The sequence below is a fragment of the Elephas maximus genome, chromosome 20 (assembly GCF_024166365.1).
Source record: "Elephas maximus indicus isolate mEleMax1 chromosome 20, mEleMax1 primary haplotype, whole genome shotgun sequence".
Classification (NCBI taxonomy): Eukaryota; Metazoa; Chordata; class Mammalia; order Proboscidea; family Elephantidae; genus Elephas; species Elephas maximus.
Window position 1 is genome coordinate 41184492 of NC_064838.1, and position 15521 is coordinate 41200012.

General features: G+C 43.4%; 1 protein-coding gene across 1 annotated transcript in view; it reads left to right on the top strand.

The window, feature by feature from the left end:
* Positions 1-15521, top strand: part of ACAD9 (acyl-CoA dehydrogenase family member 9) — a 67548-nt gene that overhangs the window by 35415 nt on the left and 16612 nt on the right. Inside the window, exons 3-7 of the mRNA XM_049861751.1 lie at positions 7526-7627; positions 9492-9598; positions 10748-10848; positions 12098-12176; positions 13122-13296. Of these exons, the coding sequence (XP_049717708.1) occupies positions 7526-7627; positions 9492-9598; positions 10748-10848; positions 12098-12176; positions 13122-13296 (564 nt within the window). The remainder of the gene's footprint in view (positions 1-7525; positions 7628-9491; positions 9599-10747; positions 10849-12097; positions 12177-13121; positions 13297-15521) is intronic.

Below are 15521 nucleotides of genomic sequence, written 5' to 3' on the forward strand. Positions count from 1 at the left end.
GTGCCCCTATGTGCTTTATTGTATGTATGAATATTTATGTGCATATAGTCACATAGATGCATATACGTATGCGTACACCTGTATACACACATTCATACATACTTAGACACATAGATGCCTGTTGTTGTTAGGTGCCGTTGAGTCAGTTCCAACTCATAGCAACCCTGTGTACCACAGAACAAAACATTGCCCGATCCTGCGCCAAGCTCACAATCGTTGTTATGCTTGAGCCCATTGTTGAAGCCACTGTGTCAGTTCTTTTTTCCACTGACCCTGTACTTTACCAAGCATGATGTCCTTCTCCAGGGACTGATCCATCCTGGCAACTTGTCCAAAGTATGTAAGACGCAGTGTCGCCATTCTTGCTTCTAAGGAGCATTCCGGTTGTACTTCTTCCGGAACAGATTTGTTTGTTCTTTTGGCAGTCCATGGTATATTCAGTATTCTTTGCCAACACCACAATTTAAAGGTGCCAATTCTTCAGTCTTCTTATTCACTGTCCAGCTTTCACATGCATATGGTGCGATTGAAAATATCATGGTTTGGGTTAAAACACCTTAGTCTTCAAGGTGACGTCTTTGCTTTTCAACACTTTAAAGAGGTCCTTTGCAGCAGATTTGCCCAATGCAGTGCATCTTTTGAGTTCTTGACTGCTGCTTCCATGGGTGTTGATTGTGAATCCAAGTAAAATGAAATCCTTGACAACTTCAGTCTTTTCTGCGTTTATCATGATGTCACTTATTGGTCCAGTTGTGAGGATTTGTTTTTCCTTATGTTGAGGTGTAATCCATACTGAAGGCTGTGGTCTTTGATCTTCCTCAGTAAGTGCTTCAAGTCCTCTTCACTTTCAGCAGGCAAGGTTGTGTCATCTGCATAATGCAGGTTGTTAATGAGTCTTCCTCCAATCCTGACGCCCCGTTCTTCTTCGTATAGTCCAGCTTCTTGGATTATTTGCTCAGCATACAGATTGAATAGGTATGGTGAAAGGATACAACCCTGACACACACCTTTCCCAACTTTAAACCACTCAGTATCACCTTGTTCTGTCCGAACAACTGCTCTTGATCTATGTACAGGTTCCTCATGAGCACAAGTGTTCTGGAATTCCCATTCATCGCAATGTTATGCATAATTTGTTATGATCCACACAGCTTAATACCTTTGCATAGTCAATAAAACACAGGTAAACATCCTTCTGGTGTTCTCTGCTTTCACCCAGGATCCATCTGACATCAGAATGATATCCCTGGTTCCACATTTTCTTCTGAAACCGGCCCGAATTTCTGGCAGTTCCCTGTTAATATACTGCTGCAGCAGTATATATGCCTATATAGATATATACCCACACCTGTATTTTTTGTTTGTTTCAAAATTATGTATGCCATAGCAATTACCAACAAGCTCTATTTTTTATGTATACTTCTCCCTCATTCGGTGTTACTGTTCCTATCAGCAAAAATAACAACTGTCTACTATCTAGAGAGTGAATTCCTCTCTCCCCCCAATCCCTAGTAACCACTAGTAAACATTAGCTTCTCTGAGTTTACCTGTTCATGTCATTTCATAAAAGTGAGAACATAAAATATTCATTTTTTTATGTTGACTTATTTTGCTCAATATAATGTCTTCCAGGTTCATCTCTGTTCCAAGATGTTTTGGGAACTCATTTTCCTTCATCGCTGAGTAGTATTCCATTGTATGTGTGTATCACGTTTTACTTATCCATTCATCTAGTGATGGGCATTTAGGTTGTTTCCACCTTTTTGCTATTGTGAATAGTGCAGCAGTGAACACAGTCGTGCATATGTCTGTTTGTGTCACTTCTGTTAGATTCCCTAGGGTACATACCCTTAAGTCTTCTTAAAACCAAACGATAGTTTAGCCTAACTACTAAAGAATGTCTGCATCGACCATTACGCTCTTTTAAGATCTAGCTATATGGGATCAGAATGACAACAGCAACGCTAAAGATTAGATAGGAACCTTAGGGGCCAGTGAGTTTGCATTAACGGGGGAAGAGCAACCCAGGAAAGGAGGGTGAGAATGGTTTCACAACTTGAAGAATGTAATCAGTGTCACCGAATTGTACATGTCGAAACTTGAATTGGTGTATGTTTTTGCTGTGTATATTCTCAACAACAACAAAAAATAAAATAAATTATTAAAAAGTCAATTAAGACTAGTTGGTTGATGGTGTTGTTCGGGTCTTCTGTATCCTTTATAATTTCCTAATTGTTCTAGCAATTACTGAGAGAGGTGTTGAAATCTCCAACTATAAATGTGTATTTACCTATTTTTCTTTTCATTTCAATTAGTTTATTTCTTTATGTATTTTGAAGTTTGTTGTTGTTGTTGGGTGCCACTGAGACAGTTCCAACTCATAGCAACCGTATATACAACAGAACAAAATGCTAACTGGTCCTGCGCCATCCTCACAGTCCTATGCTTGAGCCCATCAATCCATCACATTGAGAGTCTTCCTTTTTTTTGCTGACTCTGCTTTATCAAGCAAGATGTCCTTTCTCCAGGGACTGGTCCCTCCTGATAACATGTCCAAAGTACATGAGACAAAGTCTCACCATCTTCACTTCCAAGGAGCACTCAGGCTGTAATTCTTCCAGGACTGACTTGTTCATTCTTCTGGGAATCCATGGTATATTCAGCATTCTTTGCCAACATTGTAATTCAAAGGCATCAATTCTTCAATTTTCCTTAGTCATCATCCAGCTTTTTTATGCGTATGAGGCAATTGAAAATGCCAGTTGCTTAGGTCAGACACACCTTAGTCCTCAAAGTGACATCTTTGCTTTTCAAGACTTTAAAGAGGTCATGTGCAGCAGAGTTGTCCGATGCAATACAGCATTTGATTTCTTGACTGCTGCTTCCATGGGCATTTGCTCTGTTTATCAAGATGTTTCTTATTGGTCCAGTTGTAAGAATTTTTTTTTTCCCTGTTGAGATGTAATCCATATTGAAGGCTGTAGGTTTTGATCTTCATTAGTAAGTCCTTCAAGTTCTCTTCATTTTCAGCAAGCAAAGTTGTGTCATCTGCATATTGTAGGTTGTTAATGAGTCTTCTTCCAATCCTGATGTCACGTTATTCTTCATATAGTCCAGCTTCTTGGATTATTTGCTCAGCAGACAGACTGAATAAAGGTGAAAGGATACAACCTTGACACACACCTTTCCTGACTTTAAACCACACAGTATCCCCTTGTTCTGCTCGAACAACTGCCTCTTGGTCTGTGTACAGGTTCCTCATGAGCACAAGTTAAATGTTCTGAAATTCCCATTCTTCACAGTGTTATCCATAATTTATTATGATCCACGCCGTTGAATGCCTTTGCATTGTCAATAAAACACAGGTAAACATCTCTCTGGTATTCTCTGCTTTCAGCGAAGATCTATCTGACATCAACAATGATATCCCTCATTCTATATCCTCTTCTGAATCTGGCTTGAGTTTTTGGCAGTTCCCTGTTGATGTACTGCTGCAACTGTTTTTGAATTATCTTCAGTAAAATTTAACTTGTGTGTGATATTAATGATATTATTTAATAATTTCTGCATTCTGTTGGATCACCTTTCTTTGGAATGGGCAAAAATACATAGCTTTTCCAGTCGATTGGCCAGGTAGCTGTCTTCCAAATTTCTTGGCATAGACCAGTGAGTACTTCCAGCGTTCTGGTATTAAGTGCCTAAATAAATCCTTATCAGGATTTTTATGTCCTTATGATGAATTGATCTCCTTATCCCTGGTTAATAGCCTTTGCTCAGAAATCTACTTTCTCTAATATTAACATTACCATTCCAGCTTTCTTTTGATTAGTGTTAGCATGGTATATTTTTCTCCATCCTCTTACTTTGACCCATTTGTGTTTTTATATTTAAAGTGAAGTTTTCTTCCACTTAGTAAATGAGGAAGGAATTGTAGAAATACAAAATTACCATTAAGCAAATACTATAGTAAAAATTGTTGTAGGCAGGTTTTACCAATGGATGCTAAAGTCAGTGGGTGAAAGTTTGAGGACAGACAGGGTGCTTACATAGTCTCATAGTAAATAGCTCCCCATAATATTTATGAATCACAAAGGGGAAAATAATTTTATGTGGAGAATCCTGGCAGACATCACCTTAACCAAGTCATTAAGACAAGAGCAGAGCACCTTTAGTCTAGGACAGTGTTTCTCAACCTTTGTTTATTATCCACCCCTACGTCCCCTTTCAGGACCCTTTTTAGACATCTTTTTTTCCCTAATCACCTCCCCCTTAAGAAATTTTAATACCACAGATATATTGTATATCTGTTTGTTGTATGTATATCTGTGCTTTCTACATAAAAAGAGTAACATCCTGCCCCCCGCCCCCAACCAGTTCCTTGCTCCTTTAGGGTGATATTGCCCCTGTTGAGAATGCATAGTCTAGGGTTAATTTTTGCTCCACTACTGACATAGTACCCTTCTGAGTACTGTACCCAGTGCCCTGTGTATTGTGAAGCTTTCCACTCTGCCTGCTGTAAATGCTAACTAGTCAGGGCCTTTGTGAGCTTCAGGAATTCTTCTGTCTGCTCTTTTTGGGTGGTTCTTTCCCTGGCCTTGGGTAGTTTTCCCACATACATGCACTGATAGGTACTGTGCTAAAAACATGGCACACCTTCTTCAGGGCTAGCTGTCTGCAGCGCTCTCCTCTTTGGTGCTGTGCCCTGTGGACTCCAGTTGCCTTGGCCTCCCCTTACTCTGCTGGGCCCTATCTGGGTTTCCCTTCCTGCCCTATAGTTTAGAAATGCTTTGGGCAGTAAGTTGGGACAACCGTAGGGCTCATCTCATTCCCTCCCCTCCCCGCCACCCCGGGGATCATTTTCCTGTTCTGTCTGTTATCCAGTGTTTGTAAACTATGTTTCATACATTTTTCTAGTTTTTAAAAAATTTTTAAGGTAGGACGTTAAATCTAGTCTTGTTACTTCATCTTGGCAGAAAGCAGAAGACTCCCCTAATCCTGGTTTCTTAAAAGGTGCTTAACCTACCGTACAGCCCAATCATTCCACTCCTAACTAAGACCCAAGAGAACTGAAAATGTACATCCACACAAAGACTAGAATAAGAACGAATGTTCACAGAAGCTTTATTTCTAACAGCAAAAAATTCGTAACTACTCAAATGTTTATTGGGGTGAGAAGGTACATGATTTTGACATATCCGTACAGTGGAATATTGAGCAATAAAAAGTAATGAACTATTTATACATGCAACACCATGAACAAATTTCAGTCACATTAAGCCAGGAGAAAGAAGCCAGACCAAAAAGAAAATAAGTATGTAAAATGGCGGGAGGAGTAGTGGTATCATCAGTATATTCGATGTGTGTTCAACTTCAGGGGGATAATGAGAACCAAGATCAGCCCAAGGTGACCCTTTGAGGTAGAGGTCAGACATACTTCCATTCTCCAACCTTTTACCAATTCTGACACCAGCCATCCCCCCTCCACGGCACCCTCTACTTCTCTTCTGGATTCATGAACTCATTGCAATGGCCACACAGAACTCATAGACCATACTTAAAATTAATTGTTCTATTAAGGAACAAGGTACAACTTGGGATCAGGATCAACAGGCTACAGCTCAAGATCAGGATCAGGAAGCATGCACGCAAAGTCTCTCTACTTCAGTGCGGAACAGCTTTGCCAGCTTCCCTCAGCCATGTAGGTCTCTTTCTCTCAGGACAGGCCTCCTCTCAGCCCCATGAGGACAGGCATTCTCTTGGCCCTGCAGCCTGTTACCACTGACTCTGCCTCAGGGCACCTTTTAGGCCTGTCGCTGCCAGCTCTACTGCTGGGCCCCTTCTGGACCTCTCACTGTCTTCAATGTTACAACCCTTGATTTGTGTTACAGCTCTTTTAGGAGATTCCTTGCCTTCTCTCTCTCTCTCTGCTTCTTCTCTCTTCTTTCTTCCTTCTGCTTCTGTCCTGCAGCTTCCCTTCTTGCTTCTTTCTGTCTCCAAACATCTGTGGGGTTGGCTGCTTAAATACACAACTCCTTGTCAATTTCAAGGCACGGCTCCTCCCATCAAGGCCACAAAACTGCCTAATCCTTTCTCGGTAGGCCGCAGATACTTCATTTGCATGGTAGGATGGCTGGGCTATAACTCACCTCATTCGCATACTCTGTTGACCAGTCCCTGCAAGGTGCATACCAATCACAGGGCAGGCTGTAGCTCAGGACCAGACAAACAATATCAAACCAAATTGTTGACAGCTCACCCAGGAAATATCAACCAACCTGGCAAAAGTACAAACCCTCTGGAATAGAAAGCTAGGGCAAAAGTAACTCCTCAGGATTTAGGGGGAAAATCCCTCGAGCTGTTTTTCCAAAGAACCAAGGCAAACGGCCACATGAAGGAACTCATTTTATCAAAATATGCTGTGTGGTTCCATTTATATAAAATTCTCAAGAAGACTATAGTGACAAGAAGCAGATTTAGTAGTTGCCTGGGGATGGAGGTGGAGGGAAGGATTGATTTACAAAGATTTAAAAAGGAAACTTGTGTTTGTAATGGAAATGTTTTTTATCTTGATTGTGGTAATGGCTTCACAGGTGAACACATACCTCAGAACTCAACAAATTACCTACTTTAAATATGTGCAGTTATATAGGTCAGTAAAGTTAGTGAGCCATGTAATAAAAGATTCATATGAGTAGGTTGTGGTGATTTTTTAAAAATTTAAAATAGTAATGAAGTTAAATTTGTTAGCAATTTAAAAGATACTTTAATTAACTTGATTCATACAAAAGGGTATAGTTGTAAGCCTACTGCTAGCAATTGTGAAGTTTTGCTCTAATGAATGTGCATATTGGTGTTAGATTAAATTGTCCCCAGAACCTGTGGACTAGGGTGAGAAGAGACATAACTTCTGAAAGCTACGCAGATTTTGGCCCAGATACTGCCTGGAGTGTGCTTATGTAGCCTAGTTTTAGAGCAGTACCAGGAGAACAGTACTTAATCTCTAATATTGTAGAAGGTACTGGTAATTTTTTAAATTTCAAGTTTAGTATGCCTAAAGAAATATTTGCATCTCATGAATGTTTGCTGCAGTTTGACAAAATGAATACATTCATGTGACTTGCACCCAGATCAAAAAACAGAACATTACCTGGCAAGGTAATTTTAGAAATATAGTTCTTTCCCAGCTAATTAAGTAAAATTGAACATATGTTGAAAAACTATGACTAGACAATTTCCAGTTTTGAAAAGGTTCCGATACTGGCATTGTACACTCTGTAGTCTATTCGGAAACCCTGGTAGTGTAGTGGTTAAGTGCTATGGCTGCTAACCAAGAGGTCAGCAGTTCGAATCCGCCAGCTGCTCCTTGGAAACTCTGTGGGACAGTTCTACTCTGTCGTATAGGGTCGCTATGAGTCAGAATCAACTTGACGGCAGTGGGTTTTTTGTTTTATGCTCTGTTGTGTTTACTTGTATTTCTATAAACATAGTTTATATTTTGCTTGATAAATGTATTTCCTCTTGACAGTGGACTCTCAAAAAATTGACCGGGAAGGAAAAATCCCCGAAGAAACTTTAGAGAAATTGAAGAACCTGGGGCTTTTTGGAATGCAGGTCCCAGAAGAATATGGTAAGTATGGAAAGCAACACCCAACTGATTTGGCTCTTAAGAAAGCACCCTGTTTGTCCAGAACAGGGTTATGTGTGGGAAAGGTAGCTTTTGAATGCAGTATGTCAGGTCTAGCTGGAAAACTGCCAAAATTAATAAAAATGTTAGTTGTGGGCTAAAGACGGGATGGCTGACTGATGTCTGTGGATGGAGCAGATGACCCGCTGGGCAGAAGAGCTGTTGAGCCCTGCGCTTGCTTCATCTGCAGTGGACGAGGACTTCCCCCTGCAGGGGGTTTATGCTCTCTGGTTCCTGCGGATGGTGAAGGGGCTGTGACTGACCTCAAAGCCGCATTGGCTGATTTCATTGTCTTCTCCACTTTAAAGCCTTTGGATCACTTAGGCAGAGAATTGCTCCTGAAGCAACTAGCACTTTCTGTTGGAGGGAGAACATTATGGTAAGGGCTCACTCAGCCCTTCACAGCCCACCAGGCCTGGCTTCTCACCCCAGTTTCATGAGGAGCTGCTGTGGAGCGGCCGGCTTCAGGGGGTTTGACCCCCTTCAAGCAGGGTCCTTTGTCCTTTTGACTATTTTTCAATTCGTTAAGGCCCCAGGTAAAAGGCCTTACCTTTCTCCACAGGATCCTACTTTAATCCTGCCTCATTAGATTTGGCCAGTGACTGCAGCTTGTCTCTCTTTGTTTAATTTAGAGCTGATCATTGAAGTTCTGTGGGGACTAGGGTCACAGGCAAGAAGTTGGGGAGGAGGTAAAAAATGTTTCTGAGGTCCAGAATACAGTCATGCACACACACAGAAACACACATACATCCTTTATTTTCACTCTCAGACCCTTTTGTCATAAAAGTGTGGTCCTGGGTTCTGCAGCTTTCACCCTGCACCCGTCTCTGAGACTCTTTCCTGTCCTCCAAGCCTTTGCTGCAACTGCTTCTAAGTTTGTTCAGTTAAAGGTCATAGAGTTTAGGGGAGACAGCTGCAGGGGACACCTGCGCTCTGTTTTCTGTGCAAATGGCGCCCTCTGGAGTTGGGCAGTGGCGCAGCTCCAGGAGCAGTACCCAAAGCCCTGAGTTCAGGGCCCAGCTCTGCTACTTGCTGGCTGCATGACCCTAGACCTCAATTTGTCAGTTGTAAAATGGGCGTTGGGCCACCTAGTCACCTCTGGAAGGATTGTGGATATTAAACGGAAAACACTCAAGTACAGTAGAGTTTTGTTTGTTTGTTTGTTTTCTCCTAATCTTTTGTCATCTTACTTCTAGACTGGTGATTCCCAGCTGGGGGCAATTTTGCCCTCCATGGCAGGGGGCGGGGTTAGGCATTTGGCAGTGTCTGGAGACATTTTTGGTTGTCACAACCAGGCGTGGGGCTGTGCTACTAACACCTAGTGGGTAGAGGCGAGGAATGCGCTGAACATGCTGCAATGGATAGGACAGCCCCACAACAGAGAATTATCTGGTCTAAAATGTCAGTCATGCCAAGGCTGTGAAACCCTGTCCTGGGGTACACTAGATACTGGGGAGTGGGATATTGTATAATGTAGCTATTCTGTTTAAAAGAAATATATCTGTGATAGAAGGTATTCATAGCATAAGTGGTTTAGTGTGTGTATAGATATTTTTTATAATAAACTATGTTCATATATGCTTACATACCTAAAAAAAATATGAAAGGATATACACAAAAGTGCTGTTTCTGAGTGATAAGATTATTATGGGTGATTTTTGTTTTCTTTGTACCTTTCTGTATTTTTTTTTTTTTTTCCTTAGCAGTGTGCTGAGATTATAATCACAGAAAAATAGTTAAGCTGTTTGCCTTGTGGGAGAGATTTGGGGTTGGACTATAATTAAAACTGCTCTGTTTCTTCTCCTAGGTGGCTTGGGCCTCTCCAGCACCATGTATGCACGGTTAGGGGAAATCATTGCCCTGGACGCATCTATTACTGTGACTCTGGCGGCACACCAGTCTATAGGCCTCAAGGTCAAGTGTCTGGGGGTTCCTGTTTGTTGCCTTCTGAATGTCTTCAGTTGAGCAGGAGGCTTGCTCACTTTTACAAGGAACTGATTGAGCTTGTTATCACAGTGCCCTGGAGGAGAGTCTACCTTCCTCTTGGCATTCTCCCTGTAGCCTTCTGACTCCTCACTTGTGCACACCATCTCTCCAGCCACCCCAGACGACCCTCAGGCCCTGCTCACACGGCTTCTACTTGCCCACAGAGCAGTGACCCTTTGATCATACTGGTCCTTCTTTGAAACCTCCTCTTCCCATCCCATTTGACCCATCCATCATTTACGGTCTAGGTCAGGTGCCACTGCCTTCCTGGAGACTTCCTTCAGCTTGGCCTAGAAATAGGCCTTCCCTTTCAGCTCTCAAGTCACTCAGGGGCCTGGGGGCAGTCTCCCTGCTGTTCATGCACATGTCCTCTTCATCCCACTGGGCTTGGAGCATTCTAGGGCAGGGGGGTAAGTGGCTTGTTTGAGGTCTCCTGGCTCTTTATGACATACCCGTTACTCATATTATTTCTGCTCAGTGTAGACATCAGTGATAGCCGAATGAGCAACATGCTCAGCCTCCTCATCCCAGAGAATGCATATACTGGATGCGGTCATTTTGTGAAAAGAGTGGACCATCCACTGGGTGCTGGCTGGGAAGGGGGTGGGAAAGTCCTGACAATGATTGAACACCTTCTTCATGCTAGGTATGGGTTCTGGTACTCTCCTGTATTCTCATTTTATCATCCAGACCACTCTTCCATAAGTAGGATTCTCCCCAGTTTATAGATTTTGAGATGGAGGCTCAGAAAAGGGCCATTCCTTGCCCAAGGCCACACAGCCAGGAAATGGAGGAGCTATAGTGAAAATCCTGCTCTCTCTGACTCCAGTGCTCTGCTAATCCTCCAAGCCCACCCTGCCCTGGTGTATGCCCTCTCGTGTGGTCTCCTTAGCAGTCTGGCTGTCTGTGCTCCCTACCACTTCCCCGTTCTTAACTGAGGCTGCCAGCTCTGAGCCCATAGTGTTTTCTCTGACTTGATGTAAATATTTTTTTTCCGAAGGGGAAATGTTTTGCAAGCACATTTCACATTCTCTTGTCTCCCCACAGCTGAATTTGGTCTGTGTATGTTTTGTTTAGGGGATCATCATAACAGGCAATGAGGAACAGAAGAGGAAATACTTGCCAAAATTGGCATCGGGAGAGCACATTGCAGCCTTCTGCCTTACAGAGCCAACCAGGTCTGGCCCTTGGCTGTAAATGTCACATAAAAACAGCCTTTGCACTTTTTAAGGTTCCCTGGGACAAGGGGCTATTGTTTTGTTAAATAGGTGGCTTTTATTTTTTCTCTCTGGAACCTCCCAAAGAATCAGCTCAACAGCTTTTCTTGACAATTCTCTTCATTGTCTCTATCTTTACCTTATTTCTCTGTCCCAGTGAGACTTACAAATGAGATTGTGTACCTGACAGCACCTATTAAATAAAATTTTTTTGAGTTTGCAACATACCTTGGCATATGATAATACACTCAGGGTTCAAAGTAACTTTCAGAGTATGTAGGGTGGGCAGTATTGTCTCTGTTTTACAGATTAGGAACTGAGGTTCCATGAGGTTGTGTGATGAGCCCAAGGTCACACAGCTAGGAAGAAACAGGTGGATAGGACTGTGGACTTCTGATGGCCAGTCTGTTACTTGGACCACCCTCCACCATACTTCCCCTCACATGGATACGTGGGAACCAGCATCCACAGAGGATTTATTATTGGTAGCTGGTTAAATGTTGGAATTGGGGTTTTTTTTTTTTTTTTTTCCTTGGAAGCTAGGAACTTAATGGTGTCCTTCACTTTCCTTCTCTTTCTTAACCACTAAGGGCAGCACATGAGTTGGCTCTAGATACCTAATGTCACTAATTTAAAAAATAATTTAAGAAACCCAAGCATTTGCCTATTTAGACCTTCTCAGGGTTGTCTCCTGATCCTGGTAGAATTTTGGTATTGTAGATTTGGAGGTGCCTCTCCACTTCTGCTTTCCTCCTCAGCTTCCACACCGCCTGATTGGGTGTCTTCCTCTTGGGTTGCCTGAATTCATCATTGCAGGGAGCTCCGATGAGCCCATTTTGAGCACACATCTCCATGTTTAACCCTAAGCCAACATTATTTTCACTGCCACTTCTTTTACCTGACATCTTAAAGTAGAGGTCAGCCAAATCCAGCCCGCTTCCTGTTTTTGGCAAATAAAATTTTATCAGCGTGTAATCCATTTGTTTACGGATGGCCTACAGCTGCTTTCATGCTGCTGCAGCAGCATTGAGTAGTTGAGACAGACATTCTGCATGGCCTGCAAAGCTATGTTTACTGTCTAACCTTTTATTTAAAAAGTTTGTCAGCCACTGTATTAAAGTATTAAAAACCTCCATTTTCAGGCCTTCAAAACCATTCATGTTTATGCTCAGCATTATTCTCTTTCAACCACGTGTTTCTGTCCCCGCAGTGGGAGTGATGCAGCATCTATCCAGACCAGAGCCACATTAAGCGAAGATAAGAAGCACTACATCCTCACCGGCTCCAAGGTACAGCTCCGTAGCCCACTCAGGGCCTCAGTCATGGTCATAGTTACCATTCTGATGACCACCTGCTGTGCCCCAGGAATGTGAAGCATGACCACGCTGGGGGGCGCTTGGACTACATGTCGCCATTGTACCAGCTCCCTCCTTGAGCTGCTTTATGGGTTTTTTTTTTAAATACAAAATTTCAAACATACAAAAGTATAGTATAATGACCTTCATGTACCTGTCACCACCAAGTTTCATCCTTACTGGCTCATAGCGGTTGTGTCTCTTCTGTCACTGTCTCCGCCTCTGGATCTCATCTATAGCTCTCACTCTGCATCTCTAAAAGATGGAGACTTTTTTTTTTTTTTTTTTTAAGACAAGGCCATAATACCATTATCACTTTTAAAAAATGAAAATAATTTCTATCTAGTCAGTGTTCAAATTTTCCTGATTGTCTCATACCCCTCCCCCCCACTTTTTTTTTTAACAATTGGCTTGTTTGACCCAAGATCAAGTAAGTTCCATACATTGCAGTTTGTTGAGAAGTCTCTTATTTTTTCCTTCCTTCTCCTTTTCCCTTTCCTTTCTCCCTTTCCCTCCTTTTTCTTTCCTCCTTCCCTCTCTCTCAGGTCCCCCTCATCTTCCTTCTTTCTTGAAGAAACCTGGTTATTTGATGGTAGAGCCAGAGCTGTCTTAGTGCTATTGGCTGCTATTCTCCATAGCCCCTGTGCCCTGGCCACCTGGCTCTCTTGGGAAGACCCTTAACCCAGGCAGACTCTGGATTGAGGGTCTCCCCACCCCAGACTGTCTTCTGATCATACAGGCTTGGATTCTCCAGAGCCAGGAGCTTTACATGTCTGGCCTAAAGTTTCACCAGCAGCCGATGTGCCTGTGGGAAGCTGGAGCTTGGAAGTGCCCCATGGTTTTGGTTTTCTCCAAAGTCCTTTTTCTTTGTTTTCTCAGATGTGGATCACCAATGGAGGACTGGCCGATATTTTTACCGTGTTTGCAAAGACACAGATTGTCGATTCCAACAATTTGGTAAAAGACAAAATCACAGCATTCATAGTAGAAAGAAACTTTGGTGGAGTCACTAACGGGAAACCTGAAGATAAGCTAGGCATTCGTGGCTCCAACAGTAGGTAGCCTGTGTGTGTGTCTGTGTGTGTGTGTGTATGAGAGAGAGAGAGAGTACCCCCAGCCCCATCCGAATATCCAGATAAAATGAAATTTAAATAATTTTGGTTTCATTTAAGCATGTTAGCAAAATCAAATTAAGAATGCCACAAGTGATTTCCATGGCAAATGCAGATGAGTTCACTGAAATGAACTCATTATTTCAACAGGCATTTATCGTGCATCTCTCAATGCATTGGTCATTGGTGATTTCAGAGTGAGGGAGACACTCCCAGCCTCATGGAGCTCAGCCTTGTGGGGGGAGTAGTGGTGGACTCCAAGAAGGATAGTAGGATGTCCTAGGTAGAAATTTTACTGCAGGAAGCCCCATGTCTTTCCTGCCTGGAACCGCCTTCCTCTTGCCCTCCCTTCTCCCACCCAGGCCCACCTGTAGCCCCTGGGTCACTCTAGTGTCCTGTAAGAAGTAGCCCTTAACCAGCTCAGTGCTGCTATACATGGGTCTACCTCTTGGGTCTTCCAGTTCAGGTCAGAGTGTCTGTGCAGAGGGGGCTGCAGTGCTGCCCTTGGCACCTCCTGGACCTGCTTCTGTGTGCCACCTCTTCTTTGGAAATCCTTTTCCTAGATGGTACTGTTTGCCAAACTAACTGCTCTTGTTACCGCGGGCCCCTTCCTCAGTTGAACCCAACCAGATTCACGCCGCCCAATAAGACTGTTGAGGCAGCCTGGAGTCACACAAGCGAATTTATTTTGCCAGCGGCTTGCAAAAGGAGACAGTAAAGGCTAGAACCTTCAGAGAGACTGTCTGTCTGATGTGCTTAAGAGCCAAGTATTTAAGGATTTCAATAAGGAGGGGTCTGGATGTTTATTCATGAGGTTGGGGGGGCGGAGATTTCTGAGAAGGGTTTGGGTTATGCAAATACAGGTACACACACAGGATTTCTTCAAGATGGAAGTCCTTTGGTTCCCCTTGACATAACTCATCATGGGATGTGACATAGGCACACTGGTTCCCTTTGTCACATCGCCCCTTTTAGCGGGCAGGGGAAGGTCCTGCAAGATAGATCTTAGAACATTTCAATTGGTTCCACCCCACAGCCGGAACATTTTGCCCCAAGGGCCTGCGTGTTCTGTTCTGATCTCCAGGAAGTGGGTCAGGTTGTTTCTTCTACTCTCTGTCTTGCTTGCCTTTCTGCTCCCCTCCCCGACCCCCGCCTGTGCGTACGGTGGAGGGGTGGGTCAGAGGGCTGTAGCTTGAGCTCTACCACTTAGAGCTTATGTGCCTTGGAATAGCCAGTTGACTTCTCTGTGCTTCAGTTTCCTCAGCTAAACAAAGGGCTGGTGGGAGGGTAATAAAAGAGCCACCTTGTGGACAAGAGAATGGAATGTTACAATGAGTATAAAGTGCTTTGTGCACCTGTAACACTACAATGGTAACTGCTTCCATTTTAGTGCTGTTACTCCTACTAGTGCTGCTTATTGAGTACCTACGTAGAATGTTCCAGGAGGGGAAGGAACATACTCAAAGGTCTTAATGTAAGAAACAGCTTGGCGTGTTGGTGGGAAACGGTGGCCCGAGGACTGCAGTGTAGGGAGGAAGCAGGGCTGCCATGCACCACTCCAGCAGCACTGTCCCCACAGATTCTGGGTAAGTGGTGCCTCTGGAATTGTGCAGTGCAGTGGCCCTGGAAGAGGGCATAGTGGCATAAGATAAGGTCAGAGAGGGAGGCAGGATCTTACCCATACTTGGGGACCTGTGAAGGAACAAGAGCCTTCAGGAGAAGTGTCTGGTCCTACAGCCCACATATTTCACAGCTAAGCTATTTGAGCACATTTGTAATAGGAGAATAAAAGAACAGCAGTCCCAGGTTGCATATACCTGACTTGCCTGCTCTGGACCCATGTCCTTCTCTGTTTCAAGATTCCCTTTTCTCATGTGTAAATTGCTGGGAGCTGCTGTGCTTAGGTAACACGCACAGGTACTTTGTTAACAGAAAACGCAGTGCAGAAGCCCCTATTCCTTCACAGCCTCCCGAAACATGGCTCCCCCTCTGCCCTCATTCTTGGCCCTTGCTGACTGCATTTCATTCACATTGACTCCTCTTTATTTCTCCAGCATGCCAAGTTCTTCTTCATTTTAAGGTCTGTTAATCATCTACTGCTACAGTCATGCTGCCTGACAAACCACCTCAGAGCTCAGCTTACAACAATAAGCATTTATTTTTCTCT